Source organism: Emys orbicularis, chromosome 7 (genome assembly GCF_028017835.1).
Source record: "Emys orbicularis isolate rEmyOrb1 chromosome 7, rEmyOrb1.hap1, whole genome shotgun sequence".
NCBI classification, from domain to species: Eukaryota; Metazoa; Chordata; order Testudines; family Emydidae; genus Emys; species Emys orbicularis.
Genome location: NC_088689.1, coordinates 7,748,506 through 7,769,176, shown reverse-complemented (window position 1 = coordinate 7,769,176; position 20,671 = coordinate 7,748,506). Strand labels below are relative to the sequence as shown.

The window sequence follows — 20,671 nt, the reverse complement described above, 5'->3', positions numbered from 1 at the left end:
AAGACTTCACGAGTTACCACCACTTAAGTATTGGCCGCTGATTAGCAGTATCATGCCAGACTAGCTTGATCAATGCTCTGATTTATGATGCCCAAAACAAGAAGTTCTTTCTAGGACTTAAACTGCAGTGTCCAAGAGCAGAGACGGCTGTTTGTTTGCTCTGGCAGGCTAAAAGGATTCAGCAGTAGTGGGATGGAGACCTTTTGGCCAAACCAGAAGAAACCTTTGTGTGGGGCATTAAAATCAAGATGATCAAAAGCGACTACTGGTTTTGGAAGCCTCAGCATGATGCTGCTCAGTGACACCTTAAAGGGCCTGATTTTCAGAGGCCGGGTGCTCAGAATATGCTGCAGATCAAGCACCTTTAAAGCAACTCGGAGTAGGCACCAATAATCCTTAGTCATTTTTTTTAAAACTTGGCCTGCCTAGCTGTTGAGGCAGCTCCTACCTTTTGTCTCTTGATGTCCAGCAGCTCCGTTTCCTGCAGCTGTGTCTGAGAGATGATGACACTTCTGCTTTTCCCACTAGGTTAAGTTTCGATGAAGGGAGATCCTGGAGCAAGTACAGCTTCACGTCCACCCCACTCTTTGTTGACGGGGTATTGGGTGAGCCTGGCGAGGAGACTCTGATCATGACGTAAGTGAGCATGTAAAGGGAAAACAGCCAACGTCAAGTTAACTCTGATGAGAACTGCACCATAAACACGTACTTGGGCGAGATTCTCATGTAAAGACTACTCTGGCCAGGCTGTGAATGGAGACTGAACCTGGGATATGGGGGAGGCAGGGGATGGGAACATGCAGTCATGCTTGTGATGCCAAAAGTCAGCAACATTTGCATGTAATACCGGTAACCCTCATAACTCATGCCTGACCCCAGATGTACAGTACCTTCCCTCTTAACTTGTGTATATTTAATGTTAAACGTTAACTTTAATGACATTTTTAAATCTGACTTGGAGGGTCATATGTGGGATCCACCTAAGCTTCAGAAATGTGGCCATGTGGCTCATCAATGTGAATATTTGACTCTTCAAGCTTTGTGAGACTTCAAGCAGAGCTACCCGTTGCAGGTGAATGTTGGAATGAAAAACAGGGTGTTTTTTTTTTTTTTTTTTTAAGCCGTGCTTTTGTATTTTTAACTGGGATGCTGCAAAATGGTAAGCGTGAATGACAAAATGTGGCCTGGGGCTTGTGATTTAGTTTCAGTGTGGGATTCCGAGTTCTGCGTAGCACAGAAATCTGTACTCCCCCTGACATTTTGCTTGGGCTCAAATTTGCAAAAAACATGAGAGAATTTCAGTTTCTGCTTGTGAAAAGGAATCACGTTGTAATCGATAGAACTTGTGGTTTGGAAATTAGCTGCTGAAAATAAAGGTGCACTAAGAAGGTGCCATTCGGATCCAGATCTGGTTCTGGATTTTGATTAAACTGGAGCCCAGGGTTCTGATTTGTGGTAGAACCAGGGACAGGATTTGAGTTTGGATTCAGTGATACTAAAATCCTGTGGGTTGTTCTTGGACAACATCAGCCTCAAATGGCAAACCTTTGGCAAACCAACAGCTGGGCCTCTAAGATTTCTTCTCCTGATCAGGTTTCAGCCAAAGCCAAACCAGAATTGAAAACCAAATTTCCCTTCTTGTTTTGGATCCGCTCTAGGACCAGAATCCTACAGGCAAGTTCATTCGGATAGGGTGCCACTCCCCACCTCGTGCATCCCCACTCCATAAAATAGCCAGTGGTTCCGATTCCTGCGGCCTAGATTTGTCCCATCTCTAGTAGATATTTAGAAGATCATTCTTCATTTTTTGTGTTACCCCCAAAAGACCCTTGTTAGTGTCAGTCATAACTCAACAACTGTAGCCTTGTCCTGAAATAAACAGTCTTAATAGTTTAGGGGTTACATTTGCAAAAGTGACTTTGGTATTTAGAAGCCAACATCCCATTGACTTTCATTTAGACTTAGGCTTCTATGTCGCCTAAGGGCTTTTGAAAATGTTACCCAAAATCTCATTGAAATCAGTTGAATTTAGGATCCTAAGTCACTTAGCGTATTTCTACACTGCAGCTGGAAGGTGTAATTCCCAGTTTGTGTGTACACACACACACACACACACACACACACCAGTGTGGCCACAGCATCACTGGCAACAGCTTCAGCTAGCTGCCCAAGTATGTACATAGGAGGTGAGATGGGATTGTACTTGGGTGGCTAGACAGAGCCACTTCCCTGCCACTGGGACCATGCTGCTACTTTTAGGTGCTAGCTCCGCAGAGCTAGTATGTGTACGTCTCCCAGAACTGGGAAGTCACTTCTCCCAGCTACAGTGTGCATGTACCCTCTGACGCTTCTGAAAATTTGACCCCGGGTAAATTCCATACCTAGGAGGCTGCATTGGCGATGCCTTTGAATGTATAAACTCTTCCTTGTTGTGCTCTGTAGAGTGTTCGGACACTTCAGCCATCGCTCGGAATGGCAGCTGGTGAAAGTGGACTACAAGTCAATTTTTGACAGGAGATGTGCAGAAGAGGACTACCGGCCGTGGCAGCTCCATAGCCAGGTAAGAAGCATGAAAGCTGGATATGAGTTGAGGTCTTGATGATTCTGCAGCTGAACACTGGTGAAGACCAAGGTCCTTTCCTGCTAACTTGGTGGCTCAGAGTCACTGGATGAAACTATTACTAGCCTGTAATATTTCATTTCAATTATACACTGGCTTCAAGCTGCAGCCTACGGGCTGCTTCCATCTCTAATGGATACAAGCCAGGGCTTAGAAAGAAGCAGGTGTTCCAAGTTTTACCTGGACACCTGCAAGCATGGCTCAGATAGTCCATATAGGCCCAGATCCTCAAAAGTGCATAGGCATCTAAGTGCCAATACAGTCAATGGGAGTTAGGCACCTAAATACCTTTGGGATTCTGGGCCCTAGAGTATAATTCCTAGCTCATGACACTTTCTACATGGTGTTTTATATTCTGTAGGGTTAGAATAAATTCTGGCCCAAGTGGTCTAGTGGTTTATTGAAGTCGATAGAGCTGAACTTGTTTACGTTCTCAGAGAATAGGGGATCTCTATTTATAACTTCTTGGGAAAGGGTTTGAGAGGTAATATAAAATTAAAGTGGGCTGGGCTTAGATGGACTGTTCCAGTGAGACACAAACGCAAGACTGAAGTCCCAACTGGGCCAGATTGTCAGTTGATGTTCATCTCTTTTGAAGTCCCTGCAGCAACGCTATTTTACACTGGCCACTGCTCTGCCCGTTGTTTACATGAGCCAGGCAAAGCTGTGAAAAAGCTCCGTTTTCATCCAGCAATTCAAACAGGAGTAAAATATAAGCCAGCCAAATGTATTTTGTTTTTGTCTTTCTGTGCTTGCATAAGCTAAAAAGCCAAGGACTGCACAGTCCATCTTCGATAACGTCTGCTTCTGAGCATGTGAAACTATTAATGGAAGACTGCCCCGTATTCTTGCCTCTAGATTTGGTTCCTATTGAGAGTGCAAGTCTGAGCCTTCTCTTCTCTGATTTCCCTAGAGAAAAAAATATTTTGCAGGGTTCTTTAGTCAGTTATATAACAAGTGTTTAAGTTCAGTGCGTAACAGACAACATGCTCATCCTGTACTCAAAATTTATGGAGTAGCTTTATGTACAAACAAATGACAGAGTTCAGTAGAGCTGGTTAGCTAAAAAAGAAGACTAAAAAAATGGACTAGCTCTGTCTCTTCAGTATCTCAGAGATCAGAGGGATCAGTCTGTGCTGTCAGTTGTTACGGCACCTAAGGTATAAATCAGATCTGACCCTCGAATCAAAACTCTGGATTCAAATACCCCTGAACTTTGGGGAAAGTCTGGTCCACATCTGGATACACATATTAGCTGATAGGGCCAGATTGTCTGCTGGTATACATTATGTAGCCCCTTTGGCTTCAACTGTGGTTGCTGCTCCACTGCACCAACAGAATTTGGCCCAAAAAATCATCCCATAATGTAGTCACCACAACTGCTAAAAATTTACCAAATTGGGGTGCTAAAAATAATAACGATGGCGTAAGGATAGACTGTTCTGGTTTTGTTTTCAGGGAGAAGCGTGCATTATGGGAGCGAAACGGATCTACAGGAAACGCAAATCGGAGAAGAAGTGCATGCAGGGAAAATACGCTGGGGCCATGGCATCGGAACCATGCGTTTGCACGGAGGCAGACTTTGATTGGTAAGAAATGCAGATGGGATACAAATGTGGGATATGCGTCTGCCCATGCCAACGTGATACTCACTTGATCTGCATACAAAGGGTTAGGCTTGCAGATATCTAGAGGAGCATGTTTGGACAGGTATGTAGATCGATCACCCCCTGCTGGCACAGGGATAAAACAAGAGCTCAGGAAAAGAGTGACAAAGATATCTGCTGGAACAGGCAGCATTAGCCTCCCCTAAGAAATTGTCAGGATCACCATTTGCAAAGGCTCCAACAGGCTGAATTGACATATCCACCCGCTGTCTAGCTCATGTCCCTATCCTGTGCAGCATGGCACACTTTGGGGGCTGAATTGTCTCGGTGTGAACTCCTGAGCAGAGAGGCATTGTGGTTATTTTGTGTTGCCCCCAGCTCACCTCCAAGTGCCCTTTCCATTGCCAGAGGCCCTCCACCAGGATCTGTGATGGGTTGTGAATTCAACCCATAAGCTGCAACATGGACCCTAAGAGGTTCAGCTCATTTGCTATTTGCAGCCTTGTTGGATGTGTTCCTTGTTTTTGTCCTCTCTTACAATGGGTTTTTTTTTTTTTTTTTGGTATAAAACAGCCAGTAAAAGCCAAGACGAACACGCATAAAAACAACTGGTGCCATAAATTAACTCCGCAAGTGTAACTCAAACCCTGATAAGCTGCTTTAATGATCTCCTCCTCAAAGACCATTGTCCTCCCAAAGAGACTAGTGGCAGGAGTGCCGTGATTCTGGAATACAGGGCAGTGTGATACAACGTGTAAACACGAAAATATGCATTCAGTGCAGCTGTGCACTGCTGTTAGCTATTCTTGTCTGGATGTGTCTTCCCAAGGATTGCGATTGTGACTCCCTCACATCCCATTGAGCTTCAGCTGGTGTTAAGTATATTTCCGCATCATATGGTTCCTTGCGTCGCTTGGCATTTCATGCACATAGAGGTCCTGCTTCTAGCTGCATCCCAGCCCTTTACATCACTGTGGCAGTGTAAAGAAGACAGCAACCAGCCAGATCTTCCCACTGGGGAATATCATGGCTTATTGCCTGGGTGGGGTAGGACCAGTGGAATGGCCTTATCATAACCTGCCCCCTTTCCATCATAGGAGTGGGCCAGGAGCATGCTCAGGCTAAGAGGGAATTTAGGGGATGACTGGGGTGTGGCCAGGGCTCCAGCTACTCTGGATTGCTGAATGTCTGTGGGGACCATAACAGCCAAGGTTTAAGTCAGAACTGCCCCTGGGGTTTACAAGCTGTAATTTACTGTGGACACAGGGAGTCAGTTCTGTTGAAAATCCTCCCCCTCATCCCCCGCCGGTGTTTTCTCTTTTCGTTGTTTATTTCCTTAAAACTGAATCCGTGGGTTTTATTAGTTGTCTTTCATTTAAACTGAAGCTCTGGGGCTCCAGGCACGGCATTGTAGGACTAGGAGCAATGTGATGAAATTTACAAGAGGAAAAAAATCATATTTCTTCTACATTTACTTAAAAAAAACACCGGAGAAAACTTCCTGAGAAGAGAGAGAGTGACATCTGCTAGATTTGGTATAGTCTCCCAAGGAAATGTTGCAGCATCGGAACCTGCAGCTTTGTTTTCCGAGCTGATCAGCACCCCCAAATCCCACTGAAATCAGTGGGAGTCAATGATGCTCGGTACCATTTGAAAATCAGGCCAGGATCCCGGTAGACATTTAAAAGTAGGCTGGAGAAAACACTATTAAAACAATGCTGTGCTGACTGGCGATAGGTCTAGCTCAGCTGTGAGGACTTTCCTCACTCTTATGACTAGGATTTTGTTGTAGCACAGATGATACAAACGTACTATCGCTGGGGCAAATATCGCTGTCCCCGCCTCGTCTCCTCTTTTTCTTTCTCTCTCCTTTTTTGAGTCATTCACTTTCTGGAATTGGATTTTGATCCATTTTGATGTCCACACAGCCCACTGTATTGTCCTGGGGAAAAGCCCAGCTCAGCAGCAATAACTAAAATAGGCCACTTGATTTGCTTTCCTTTTAATATAAAAAGTCACTTAGTTTTACCTAGATTTCCCAGAGAAGCTTGGGAAGCCAAACAGAAAGAAATGAGTTTAGTGACTAACGGCAAGGCTTGATTTGGAGGAAGGAGGTGGCATCAGGACAGCAATTCTGCTGGTTTTTATTTCACTAGGAGGGTGGTGAAGCACTGGAATGGGTTACCTAGGGAGGTGGTGGACTCTCCATCCTTAGAGGTTTTTAAGGCCTGACTTGACAAAGCCCTGGCTGGGATGATTTAGTTGGGGTTGGTCCTGCTTTGAGAAGGGGATTGGGCTAGATGACTTCCTGAGGTCTCTTCCAACCCTAATATTCTATGGTTCCACTGATGTTGTGGCCCTTTTTTGTTATGCTAACACAGGTCAATCTTGACTTAGGATCTAAAATTGTGGGGGGGTGCTTGTGTGTGTTGTGTGTGTATCTCCCCCGACCAGAGCAACAAATATGCCCTCATAAAATAAAGATTTTGTAAAGCTTCTCTCCTAGAAATCTCATCGAATTTGGGAGACATTTACAATCTTTATCTAACCAAGAACAGAGAACTACTGGGTGAGGCTAGGTTGGTTGTTTCCCCCTCAACAAGGCTGAACAACCTTGGGAGTAACTTCCGGCTTTTGTGAGCTCTCCTGCTAGGGAACCTCACCTGTAATTAGCTAAAGTAGAAAACATCAGGGGACAAAGGCAAAACTGCAGGTACTTGCATGGTCTGTGGCTCACAGCCAGAGGGCAATGGTGCTTCAAAAATGAAGTAAGCCTGCGCTTAGCTTCCATTCCTAAGGCAAATCCTTCCTAGCAACTGCCTAGAAACTAGATTGTACTTATTCATTTGGGTAAATGGATTACACAGCTACTCGCATGTTATTAAAGCACTAACTTACCAGTGTTCCTGACAATTTACTCCTTTCTACAGCCTGAATGCTTTCATAGCAGTATCTCTCCCGTAGCAACACCTGTAGCCACAGAAAGAAATCCTTGTTTGGGCCAATTCTTTGGTCAACTAACTTCGGGCCATTTTCTAGCGCCTCATTCCATCAGTACTCCCATTGGGCCTGATTCTCATTTACACGGAGGGGTTTAAGCTGTCTCTAGTTACTTTAAAACACGTATATTTCTGGAGTTTGCCTGGGGCCTTTAAGAAGGCTTGTCCATGTGGCTGCAGCTATAGTATCTGAGGTGAGGTGCACCACATTTAGATGAACCAAATAAGTCCTAATTAACTGATAGGTATGAAACTAATAGTACTGTATTGATATTAAAGAGTGTGTGTGTGTGTGTGTATATAGAAATTACTCTGAACACCTGTAGAACTAAATAGAAAATGATCTCTTTTTTGTAGAATTTTTCAACCATTAAGTAATGGTTTATTAGCAGATATATTATTTAGGCACTTGGGGCCAGATTTTGAAAGGTGTTTTGTTGCTTAAAGATATATAAATATAATAATATATGGAGATATACCTATCTCATAGAACTGGAAGGGACCTTGAAAGATGCAGATAGGCACCTCGTGGGATTTTCAAAAGGTGCCTAAATGCCTTTAAAGATCTGCCTCTTAGATACTACAGTGAGGGGTAGCAGTATAAAACTCTTAACATAGAATTAGATCCCTATTCTAAAGGCTGCTTTAAAAATTCTATCAAAAGGTTACCAATTTCTATTAAATTCTGTAGGACTTTTCCACAAGGGGTTTAGCTAGGTGAGCCACTTGGCCATATGGAATTAAAGATGCCTGTATCCTCAGGTACCTTGACTCTGTGTCACTTAATGGATGTAAGGTTTAAAGGTCAAAAGGCAGGTGGCATTTTCAATTTCTGACAGCACTGACCTGTATTGTTAAGGTGAGCTGGTTAGTGTGGAGGAGATCCTGGGTTCAGGCATTAAGATGTCTCCTGATTTTGGATGAGGTGAGCAGAGTGGTCCATGGACAGGGTTATTGTTGTCTGAGTGAAACCCTAGTTGGACATTTCTATTCTTTGCAGTGATGGATTTGTTAATAGTTTTTTCTCATGTGGCATCTACATTACTGGAGGTTTGCAACTATGGTATCCCATTCTGTATGATCCTCCACTAATCTCTGTGGATGAATAGTCCTTTTGAACCACCCAGAATATCACATCATCGACCCAAGACTTTGTTTTTTTCTTTCTCATGTTCTTCTGCCACCAACTTTCCCTTCCGTTGACCATAAAAATGCATTGTCCACTGAACCTCTTAAAATGTGCCTTGCAAATCAAATCTTTCTTTTTCAGATCTGACTTTTAATAGTTTAACCTTAATTTAAAACTTTCCTTTTGTGTATGTGTGCATGTGTGTTGTGTGTGTTTATATAAAGCGAGCAAGAGAGAAAATCACAGAAGTTGGCTGGAAGGGATCTCAAGAGATTATCTAGTCCATCCTTCTATGCTGAGACAGGACAATGTAAACTATGAAGTTCTTCTAAGATTTTCTTTTCCCTTAAATGGTACTTATAACCTTAAAGCCAGTTTGCAGAGTTGTTTTTTTGTGTGGGGAATCTACAATATTTTTAGGTTTACTACTAGTCTTTGACCATAAATACATAAAATCTTGATTGCAGGGATCTATAATTCTGCTTCTATTTACACTGCCAATTAGGTGTGATTCGAGTTAAGCCTGTGGAGGCGAACACTATAAAACCAGTATAATTGAGAGCAGAATCAGATCTCTAATATTCATTAAAATAATCCCTTTTAATATATGCTGCACTGTCATTGACAAGTGGGGGGGAAGGATAGCTCAGTGGTTTGAGCATTGGCCTGCTAAACCCAGGGTTGTGAGTTCAATCCTTGAGGGGGCCACCTAGGGATCTGGGGCAAAATCAGTACTTGGTCCTGCTAGTGAAGGCAGGGGGCTGGACTCGATGACCTTTCAAGGTCCCTTCTAGTTCTAGGAGATAGGATATCTCCATTAATTTAAAAAAGCTCTCTCACCTATGCTGTTCTGAGTCTGGCACAAAATGTAGCTAGTCTGAACACCAGATGTCTGGCAATGAGGCTGCTAGTTGATTGCAGTCCATCCCTGATGCTTTCAGATTTCAGCAGTCTAGATTATGCTACGGTGATCCAATTGATGCTACTGCTTGTCAATTGCAACAAAGCCTGTTGTGCCAAACCGTAGGCAGCAATTTGTTGCCATCCTCAGTGCTCTGTGTGCACCAGACAGTAGCCAAGAAACTCATTAGTTTCCAAGTCTGCAAAGGGGAAAGAGGTGCTGGTGCATCCCTAGAGAGATATGGAAGAGCAGTTTATGTCATTTACTAGTATGATATTTCTGTATGTCCGTATCAAGGCAGCACAGACTTGCAATGCTAAAAAGGTCACAGTAGAACTTCTATACTTAGGAAAACTATTTCTGCTCTGGAACATATCATTTCATTCTGCGACTTTGAGGAATATGATCCAAACGCAGCCAAACCTAGTTAATTCAGGTTTGGTCTATCCAGATGCCTGAATACAGTACCCAAATGATTTCAACTGTAATCAAACTTGTAGCGTGTGTGTGTGTGTGTGTGTGTAATATGAAATTACAGACCAGTATTGTTGGATTAAATTGGACTTTGGATGCTGATCCCCTCTGGGCAGATTTCACTGTTAGGTGAAAAACAAAACTGACTAGGGACATACTATGTGTAGAGTGTTACAGCTTTTTAATTATATTGACACATGATAACTCGGGAATATAGCGTTTCAATGTGGCGACAATTGAATTTACAAAGGAATGAGGTCCTGTTTGTACATAAATATTTGTTCTCGCTAGGCAAATGAAAATGGTTTTACTTCTCATTAGAGAATATTTCCATAGCCCTGGTGTCCTCCTTCCAATAAGGATGATTATAGGAGCACTTGACAGGCTGGCAAGCCTGTCTTGAACTTCTAAAGCCATTAAGCAATGGTCAGTCACTGGTATGTTAGGAACTAGGCTCCTGAAAATTGAATCATAAAAACTAAGGATGGAAAAGATCATTTTAGGTCATCTAGTCCATCACTTGGAAATTGCAGGACTGTTTCCTAGAGTATGTCCTCAATTACTTTGTAAATCCAGTTTTAAATATGCCAGACAATGGGGCTTCCAATGCATCCCTGAAGAACACTATTCCATAATCAACTAGACCTCACTAAGATGTCATTTTTGATATTCAGCCTACGTTTTCCTTTGGCCAATTTCATTCCTTTACTCTTAGTTGTATCCTTTTAGACCACCTTGCACCATTTCTTTTCTAGGCCTTCAGGAATAGAGCTGGTTGAAATGTTTCAAGCTTTTAAATTTTGATGGCAAATCTTGCTGGAATTCCAACAAAAAATATTGTAAATTGTTCATGAGATTTTCCTTTGTAACGTTGCTTATAGTTCAAAAATTTAATTAAACTCAAACTTTGAAAGTCAGCATTTTGACGTCAAAGCAGGGAAAAGGTTTTCACAATTTTTACTCTTGTTTGACCATCTCTTCGTTGGAATTAAAAACAAAGCAGTCACTTTCCTGGAACACCATCTCTGGTCCAGCTACAGGAAGAACAACCTGGTTCTCTCTCTATACAATCCTGGCAGCCTGGCTCCTTCCACTTCCTTTGTCTTCTGTCCTATCTCCTTTCCTTCAAGGTCTTAGCTCCCATCCAAGCCTCCTCCAATCAGTTTCTCCTCCTTGCGGTTGTAATTATCAGGTCACTTTCTACAAAGGAGAGTGGCATTTTAGAACAGGAAATCTGCAAAGAAGACCATGTTCCAAAATTTGTAAGAAGACAAACGAGTATTGTGTAATTAATATTCCCCATTGCAAAGCCATGATGCAACTGGATGAATATGTACAGGACAGTGTCTCAACAGCATTCCAGTTATGGTCCAAGGGGAAAATTAATTTTTCTTTTATTACCATTTTCCACCAGCTCAATCCTCTTCCTCCTTTTGACAGTGATAACTTCTCCTTTTCCAAACTAATGCAGAAATGAAAACAAAAAACAAACAAAAAAACCCAGCCTTTTCTGTTCCATACCAAAAATCCTGCATGGAAGTTTGTCCCTCCTGAAAGCTTTCTCAATTTGCTTTAGGCCTCAGGTGACGTTGTGTCCAAATAATGTCAGTTTGGATTAAGCTATTCAGTTTCTAAAGCATCACTGAGTCCGCAGCAATTGAAAATTGCTGTGAGTTCTGGGATTTGCTACATTTGCACCTGAATCTGTCTGTATCCAAGAAGCAATGCCAGACCAAGACACCAATATAGGCCTGACATTTTACAATCTACGATTTCATAAACCACCAGGACTAGAAACAAAAGGGCTTGTTTTGCTCTTGCATACACTGTCCTAAATCTAGGTTAACGCCACTGAAGTCAAAAGCAAAACCAGAATCAGGCCCAGGTGCTGTATTTATTATATCATTTGAAGCTGAAAATGCAGGAAAGGGACCTAGAGTCATTGCATCCATATTAGTGAGGACGAGTTAATGTCTGATTTCCTTGTCAATGCATTTTCTTTCTTTTTATGGTAAAACAGTGATTATGGATATGAGCGTCACACCAATGGCCAGTGTCTACCGGCGTTTTGGTATAACCCGTCATCCTTGTCAAAAGACTGTAGCTTTGGACAGAGTTATCTCAACAGCACCGGGTAAGTGGATTTACAGAAGATGATTTTAGCAAATCCAACCCTTCAGCCACATGGCATCTACAATCTGTCATCCCAGAGTTATTTAAAGCCTATATTTCCTGTGACACAGGGTCCAATTCAAAACTGATTAAGTCGATAGGAATTTTTTCATTGACTTCTTCAATGGGCTTTGGATCAAGCACATAATTCTCTATTTTTTGTTTTTGTTTTTATTTTCTTATTTAAATCTTCTCTGGAAAAATGATGCTACAAGCAAACCGTTGAGTAATGGACAAATGTGATCTATGGGCTTATCCAACATCCATTGAAGTCAGTGCAAAGACAGCCATTGACTTCAGTGGACTTTGGATCATGCCCTAAATCCTGAAGAAAATCCAAGTAATCAAAGCTGAGAGTGGGATACATGCTAGAGGAAGGCAATAAGAATTGGGTTTAAATTTGAAGAAAGAGAATAATAACTCGATAACCCTTGAGAAGTTCTGAGTACTCCATGACCCTCTACAGCCCCATTAAAATCAGTGGCAGTTGCAGGTAAGGTCAACAGGAGTTGAAGGTGTCAAGTTTTAATTGCATTTGCTAAATATAAGGTGCATAAAACATGCACAAAGAACTGACAACTATACATCAACCTCTTATAGGCTCACAAGCTGCACACATGGGTCCAAGGATCTAGCCCATTACCTTCAGCACTGATCAATATAATGTAGCCATGTTTGTGACTCCATAAACAGAATCTGCCTTAGAACGGCAATGTCTCTCCCTGGAATGCAGTGGCAACACCAAAAATCCACTTAAAAGAGAAAAACGAAATAAAGGCACGTTGGGGTTCACAGTGGCATCTTACAAGGGAAAGGGAAAAAAATTCGAGGTTTACAGTGTATTGTGCATTAGATAAACACAACCTCAACAGATTAACCTTAGAATATAACTGATATCTTTCTATAGCTGTCTGTCAAAAAAATCTCAAAGCACTTTTCAAATGCATGGGGCCAGATCCTGCCCTCCAGCACCTTTACACAACTTCTTCTAAATTCTGCTGTTCTCCAGCTGCCATAGTCTCAGCAGCCAGTGCATGACAGAGCAACCTTCAGGCTGCTCTATCTTGAGTCTTGGTCCAAACTGTAACCCTGCTGGGCCCAAAATTGCTGTGATAAAATACATGGTCTTAAAATTATCGGTGCGCACACACTCTCCTGAGCTGTGTTCAGCTCTAGCTCAGGTTCTGGACCATGAAATTTACAGAGTGGCCTAGTGGTAGAACTAGGAAACCGGGCTCTTGGATTCTAATCCTGGCTCTGTCACTGACTCACTCTGTGACTTCTTGATGATCTAGCTTGCCTCTCTGTAAAATGGGTCTAATATTGAACGTCGCTCACTGCAGTGATCCTAAGCTTACTTCATGGGTTTTAAAAGCTCTGGGATCCTCGGGTGAAAGGTGGTTAAAAAAGTGCAAGATTGGATCGTTAGAGAGAATTGGCTCATGCCCCACTGAGAAGCAGAAAGCTCTGCAGTGCAGGACGGCAGTGGTTTAAGTGTCCAGCAAAACTTTGCAACTCTTTAGGGGAGCAATGTATGAGAATATTGTATCCAGTTGAAAATGCAACATTATGGGCTGCTTGTGCACTGTAGACCTTTGGAAAGTGTGACTGGACCACTTAGCTACAAAGTACTTAGAAGCCAGTTTGCTCCCAGCCTCACCAACCTGAAGCAAATTTGAAAACTTCCCATGCCGGGTTTGAACTTGTGATTCCCTGCATCCCCTCCTTACACAGAGATCTCTCTCTTTGCAGGTACAGAAAGGTTGTGTCTAATAACTGCACCGATGGCGTGAGAGAACAGTACACAGCTAAACCCCAGCAGTGTCCTGGCAAGGCCCCCCGCGGACTGCGTATCATCACCTCGGATGGGAAACTGACCGCAGAACAAGGGCACAACGTTACTCTCATGGTGCAGCTGGAGGAGGTACGGTCTATTTTTATGGGCCCCCTTGGGCATACGTTAATCTGAATCATGCAAGCTTGCAAAGACATTAAGAGTTGAGACACTGGAGTAGGGGATTAAATCCATTTAACAATGCATCTCAGTCTGAATATGCATGTAAGGCAATAAGTGACATAAGGTGATGATGGGACACAAAGTTTGTTTCCAGGCATCAACCACAGATCAGAACCAGAACTTCACATCCAAACCACTTCAAATTTCAAAGATGGTGCAGGTTAGAATCTTGACACCAGCCTGTCTCCTTTGGTTTGGATTCCCAACAGGATCTGAAAGTGCAAAATGGACTGATCATTGGTTCCAATTAGATGTTGCTGCAGTTCAGCCGAAGATGGCGGAAATCTCACATACAGGTCTGATCTTATGAGATTTCCCCGCTTTGAGATGGCTGAGTTTTTCTGCCATTTAGGTGTTTAGGGCTAAAATCTCCCAAGAAAAGATCTCAAGATTTCATCACGATGGAATCCAATGGTGAATATGAACCCTAGCCTCATTCAGCTTCCACCAGAACAAGGGTGGTCTTAAAGTCTCTCTCTCTCACACACACACACACACACACACACACACACACACACACCACTCCTGAGCTGTGTGCAAGTTGTAGCTCAGATTCTGGAACTTTACGAAGTGGCCTAGTGGTAGAACAGAGAACTATGAATCTGGGCTCTTGGATTCTAATCCTGGCTCTGCCACTGACTCACTCTGTGACTTCTTGATGAGATAGCTTACCTCTCTGTAAAATGGGTCTAATAATACTGAACATACCTCATTGTAGTGATCCAAAGTTTAATTAATGTGTTTGAAAAGCTCTGAGATCCCTGGATGAAAGGTGGTTTAAAAACAAAACAAAACCCTGTATCCTCAGCACATTTCTAATCTGCAAGTACATTTCCTCCCAGCCTGGCTCCTCTTGTATCTAAAGTATTTTATTAAGTCATTGGAGAGAATCCATGAAATCTCCCATCCTGTTTTCTCTGCTCCCTCACTGATTTCCTCACTGTCCAGATTGCCTTTTCCTCCTCCTTCCCTTGTCTCATTTGATTTCCTTTGTGGTTTGGCAAGCAAGTCCTAAACACTGATATGTGTTTACACAAAAACACAAAATGCATGGCGGCTTACAGGGACTAACTTGGATCTCCGTAGTGGTGGTTTCTGATTTTTGTATAGCGATATCCTAGCCGATATAATGAGGAAAATCCGATACTGTTGGGGTCGGTGGTTAAAAGTTGTAAGTGTTGACTAAGGCTTTACGGCACCTTTTCCTTCTCTGAACAAACTCGCATACTGATTTGCAAAGGAAGCAGCATATAACAATCTGATGTGCTTTGGTGCATCTAAATGTTCATTCTCTGGAAAAAAAAAAAGACAAAAACAATTCAAAATTTTGATAAAACAACAAAAACTCACTCCCCCTCCTTTTTGTCCATTTTGCCACTGATAAGGGGAATTAAAGGAAAGAAAAAGCAGAGAAAGTAGGCAAAAACATTAACTAAACAACCCAAACCAAAACATTCACAGTTTTCAGTTTTATTCATTGAAATATGGGAAATTTAAAAAAATAATTATTTTTGAAAAAAAAAAAAAATTTTTTTTGTTTGAAAAACTCACATTTTTGGTCAAAAATAAAATGTGTGGAAAATTTCAACCAGCGCTAGCTACCGCTGATGCTCTCTCTAAAAATGCTAGACACATGAGCTGCACAACGAGCCTTAATTTGTTTGGCCGCTGAAGTGGTAGGAAAAAACTGGCCAGCTATAGCTCCTTTGGTTTCACTGATGCAGAAAGAAACAATGAAAAGCTTCTTGCGCTGGGACATGGGTGCTCCTGTCACCTGTGAACCTGTTTTCAGTTGCTCACCACTGTTGCAAATGGTGGAGCTATCAAAAGGGGATAAGAGAGTTACTTGAAAGCATCCTGAAAAGTCAAGCTGCGTTCAGTAGGTCTGGCCTTGTGTGAGGAGCCTTTTAATCTTAGGCCTTGTCTATACATGCACATTGTACTGCTTTAAGTATATTGGGTTAACGGACTCAGTACAACCTTCCTAGTGTGGATGCAGTTATGCTGGTATAAAGGTTTTTATACTGGTATAGCTTATTTCCCTAAGTTTCGGTGAATCGAGTATACTGCTATAAGGCAGCATAAGTATAGTAGGGATTGTACCCATTTAACGATTTCTGTAAAAGTCACATCCCTAATGCAAATAGTTAAATAGGTACCAAAGCTGTACATAGGCAAGGCCTTAGATCCATTTCCTTCCAATGCAGATGAGAGGTAGGTATCAAAAACAGAGTGTTCTCTGGTTAGCTGCTCACATCAGAGGAGGACGTCAGGCATGTCAAAACGAGCTGGATAATGTGGACGTGCATATGTGATTTTGCTCGAGGACATGTGAATTAGTGCACCCAGAAACAAAGACAGGCCAGTCCCTCAGTTCCGGAGGTGATGGCCAATGATTTTAATGACTAAGCTATCCAAGATGGACCAGTTTCTTCACATGTGCCACATTTTCAACTCTTGTGAGGTAAAAGACAGACAGACCTTTTCTCCTGTCTTCGGCCCTTCGGAATACTGCTGCTTTAGCGCTTCCCCGGCTCTGAGATGTAGATAGTTACCCTACATACTGTACCTTTCCAACTCTGTGTTCATACTCCAGTTCCATTTGACACAAGAGGACTAACAGTGAGGACAAGAAAGCTATGAAGCTGATGAGCAAAGAAAAGATCTGCTGAGACCTGTACAGCTGTTAACTTTCTAAGTCTAGTTGCCCTCTCTAAGGAACAAGCTGAGACTGAGTAGAAGAGAGGAGAACTCATGGTTATCCCTGAAAACTCAGTTAGTCTCATAGGTCAACACAACAGCAGAACAAGAGGAAGGAAAGAGCAAATGCTAGCAGTGAAGAGTATGGCGTCTCCACAGAAGCACATGATGAGAATCAGAAAAAGGTTTCATAGCGCTGGGTCTTGTTATCCTCACAGAGATGATCAAACTCAACAAAGTGGAATATGACTTTCTGATGCTGTAACAATGTCACTGGGAGGAACAAGGGAAAACAATTCAAAAGCAGCCTGTGATCATATGGGACTCAGAGAGAGGAATATTGGTGAATCTGTGGTTAAACACTGACAGTCACTGAGCTAGTGAAGAGGTAGGAGAACCCTGAAAGGTCTGCCTCTTCTTCCCAAGATCTGGGAGCAAGTGTTTCTAGTCCATCAGCTGATATAAATTGCTGTAGCTCTATTGATGTCAGTAGAGCTATGCTGATTTCCACTAGGCGAGGATCTGGCCCCATTCGTTTTTTACACCGAAACTCGTGTGCCTGTGATGGGGCAGATGGCCCCACACTGGCAACAAGGAGGTTAATGAGAGTCTCTGGATCCAGTTGGCCCCATCACGCCTGCAGCAAATGTCAGGCATCAAGAGGAGAGTTAAAAGAAGGAGATCTAGCTCAGTCAAGGGCTGCCAAGGGCGGAATTCTGCTTCTCCTGGTGTGAGAGACTGAACTATCCTGCTGGCTGGACGAGTCCCTGCTAGAAGGGACAACCAGACCCTAGGGGATCAGCAGAAGCACAGACTGTTTGGAGACAAGCCCTGAATAGAGGGGCGTGGCCCCACTGAAGGTTCGTTGGATGATTCCATTATGAGTTGGGGGGGGGGGGGGTTTGTTCCTCATTTCCTTTAGTCCTTATCACCCCAGATGGGGCAGGACTGAAGTTTGCCTTGGCTGGACGGCCAAAACACTGCTACCTTGGACCTCACAGCAGCCTACCAGTGGAGACCTGGGGGGAGTCAGGCCCTGATGGGCCACGAAGGGGTGCTGCAGAGGCAACCCAGTCACAATGCCATTTTCCTGGAGGTGACTCTGAGGTGGCCACATTTTTCGTATACACCTATTTTAATGACTGGTCTCAACTGACCTGTGCTTTCTAAAGAAAGGTAAATGTTTCCACGCATACCTAAACACCAGTTCTCCTGTTACTTGTTACTTGCTACTTTGAAATGTTCCAAGAATCAACTTGTGTACAACTTATTAATAAATGTTAATAAAATCAACTTGAAACCAGCATCCTTGAACTTGATTATGGTTGAGTTTATTTGACTTTACATGTAGTCATCCAAATATTCTTCTTGGAGGAAAACGGCAAGAAACCATCAATAAGCATCATTATTAATCACTGGCCTTAGGCCCTAATTCAGTAAAGTGCTTAAGCATGCACTTAAAGATAAGCATGTGGTTTGCTGAATCAGGGCAGACTTAACTTGTTTAAAGTTAAGCATATGCTTAATGATTTGCTGAACTGCGAGTCTTATTAAGGAGCATTCTACAGACAGACATGCACAGGAATTCAGTGGAACATCTCCCATAAAGAAATGTCTTCAAGGACACATTTTTGGATGCAAGTGGAAAAGTGCCATGGGGGGAAATGGGTGAATCTGCATAAAGACTGTGTAAAGCACATTTTAAAAAACATTCATTCAGGAAGACATCCCGACAGAAGCAGTGTCTGCCTGTTGCAGTGGATAATTAAATCCGTTTTAAACATCTGTAAGGAAAAAGAGACGCAAGCCAATGCATAATTGAAGACTTTTAAATTAAATCTGAGACATGGGACTAAAATTAAAAACTTTGAGCTGTATCTCATTGTTTTAATACTTCAATCTACATACAAAGACTAGCACTTAATACGGAAAATTCATGATTACAACCTTCTGGGTGAAATTTAAATGGAAAGCTGGAAGGCTGCATCCTTATTAGATTGATTGGGATGGGCCATAATCTCCCATATACCAAAATTCTAATGGCAGTATAAAAGTAATCAAAGTGTAATAATATTTTGCAAACAGCATGGCATGTTGCTAACAAACACTGAAGTGAAAAGATTCAGAGAGCTTGCTGAAAGCATTTAGGTCCTGTGTTCTAGATTTTTTTTGCAAAAAATAGGTAAGTTTGGTGTGGATAAAAAAGGTGCTATTATATGTGTGTTTAAATCCCAAAAGGTCGGGTTTTGTTAGTCAATAGAGTGTCTTTGAAAACTTAATTATTATGTCAAAGTGCTTTTATTTTTTAATGGTCTGGTTCTCAAGACATGGGTCTGGGCCTTGGAAGATCTGGATTCAACTCCTAGCTCTGCCACAGGCTTCATTGAGGTCAGTAGACCTACTCATGTGCTTAACGCTAAGCAGAGGCTTAAGGGCTTTGCTAGATCAGAGTCTATATTAGGATTGCAATGTACCATCTGAAGGCTACACCACACCTTGTAGGTAACACATACATTAAATCAGGTTAGCAATGCCAACCCAAAAGATTGCTCTTTCCCTGGCTATTATAACAGGTGTCTGCCTACCCCAGCGTGACTAATATACAGGGACTGAATTTAGGGGACCTAACGTTAGCTGGCCACCTTTGCAAATTGTGACCATGCATTCTAAGAGAGTTTGCATTACAGACCTCTAGAGATGGTATTGGAAGATGCTGCTCATTCAAGAAGTTGGACTTGGGTTACTGCTCATTGCGTTGATGCCCATTTGCGAAGCCACAGGAGAAGTGCACTGGGCTTACTGTCCACTTTACTTGGGTTCTGCAGAGCCATATAATCTACCACTATGCTTGTCAACATGCTGAGCACACGCTGGAAAGGGCAGCAGGCAAGGCTATAGCAAGAAGGGTTGGGGGAGTTGGGTGTTTTATTTTTGGTGCCAAGTGCCAGGGATGAGAGCCTGCAGCAGAGCTAGGTTCTGGGCAACCTACTAAGCACCGCTGGCTTTTAGACTGCCTGATTTATTACACCGCAGTCCACCTGATTGGTTGGAAGAGTCAACAGACCGGCTCTTAAACCCAGCAGCAGCAACAGTTCAGCAGCTGCTAAAAGCATTTGCCCACAGCCAAGATAGATCCTGCCTTGTTCCAGCCTTGCCCGTGCCCTGCTTCATTCCACTTAGCCTGGTTCTGACTCTGGGCTCTGATTTCTGACTTCAGCTCTGACCCTTGGCTCTGATTTTTTTTACTTCATCTCTGACCATTGGCTCTGGCATCTGGCCTCTGACTCAGTCTCTCATCTTGGGCTCTGATTCCTGGCTACTGACGCCTGCTCTAACCTCTAGACGTGATGTCTGCTCTAACCGGTAGGCCTGACCACACACATCCCAGTCACTGACGTAAGGAAATGTCATATTGTTGCAAAAATCTCTCTCGATAATACCACTGTTTGCAAGCTACTCTTGGGAGCTGCTTGTACACAGCAGTATGGATTTGCTGTTGGTCTCCCCTGTCCCCAGTTCAGCAAAGACCTTACACAAGTGATTAACTTCAAACATCTGCTTAAGTCACATTGGTATTAATGGATCTTCAGAGATTTTAAAAGTCAGATGGGACCATTGTGATCATTCTGCATAACACAGGCCAAAGAACCTCACCTAATTCCTGTATCTCACCCAGTAATTCCTACATCTAGGAGGAACCCACAGACTCATAGACTTTAAGGTCAGAAGGGACCATCGTGATCATCTAGTCTGACCTCCTGCACATCACAGGCCACAGAACCTTACCCGCTCCTGAAATAGACCCTTAACCTCTGGCTGAGTTATTGAGGTCCTGAAATCATGGTTTAAAGACTTCAAGTTACAGAGGATCCACCATTTACACTAGTTTAAACTGCAAATGACCCATGGCGAATGTTGCAGAGGAATGCAAAACAGCCCCAGGGTCTCTGCCAGTCTGAGCTGGGGGGGGGGGGGGGGGCTTCCTTTCCGACCCCAAATAAGGCAGTCAGTTAGATCCTGAGCATGTGGGCAAGACCTGCCAGGCAGACACC

At 42.9% G+C, this 20,671-nt stretch overlaps 1 protein-coding gene across 1 annotated transcript in view; it reads left to right on the top strand.

Annotated features, from left to right (window-relative positions):
- The window catches only part of SORCS1 (sortilin related VPS10 domain containing receptor 1), a gene marked incomplete at its 5' end in the record, with an annotated part of 424,998 nt that overhangs the window by 362,292 nt on the left and 42,035 nt on the right, over nucleotides 1-20,671 (top strand). Inside the window, 5 exon segments of the mRNA XM_065407558.1 lie at nucleotides 529-636; nucleotides 2,443-2,560; nucleotides 4,079-4,209; nucleotides 11,751-11,864; nucleotides 13,655-13,826. Coding sequence (XP_065263630.1) covers nucleotides 529-636; nucleotides 2,443-2,560; nucleotides 4,079-4,209; nucleotides 11,751-11,864; nucleotides 13,655-13,826 — 643 coding nt within the window.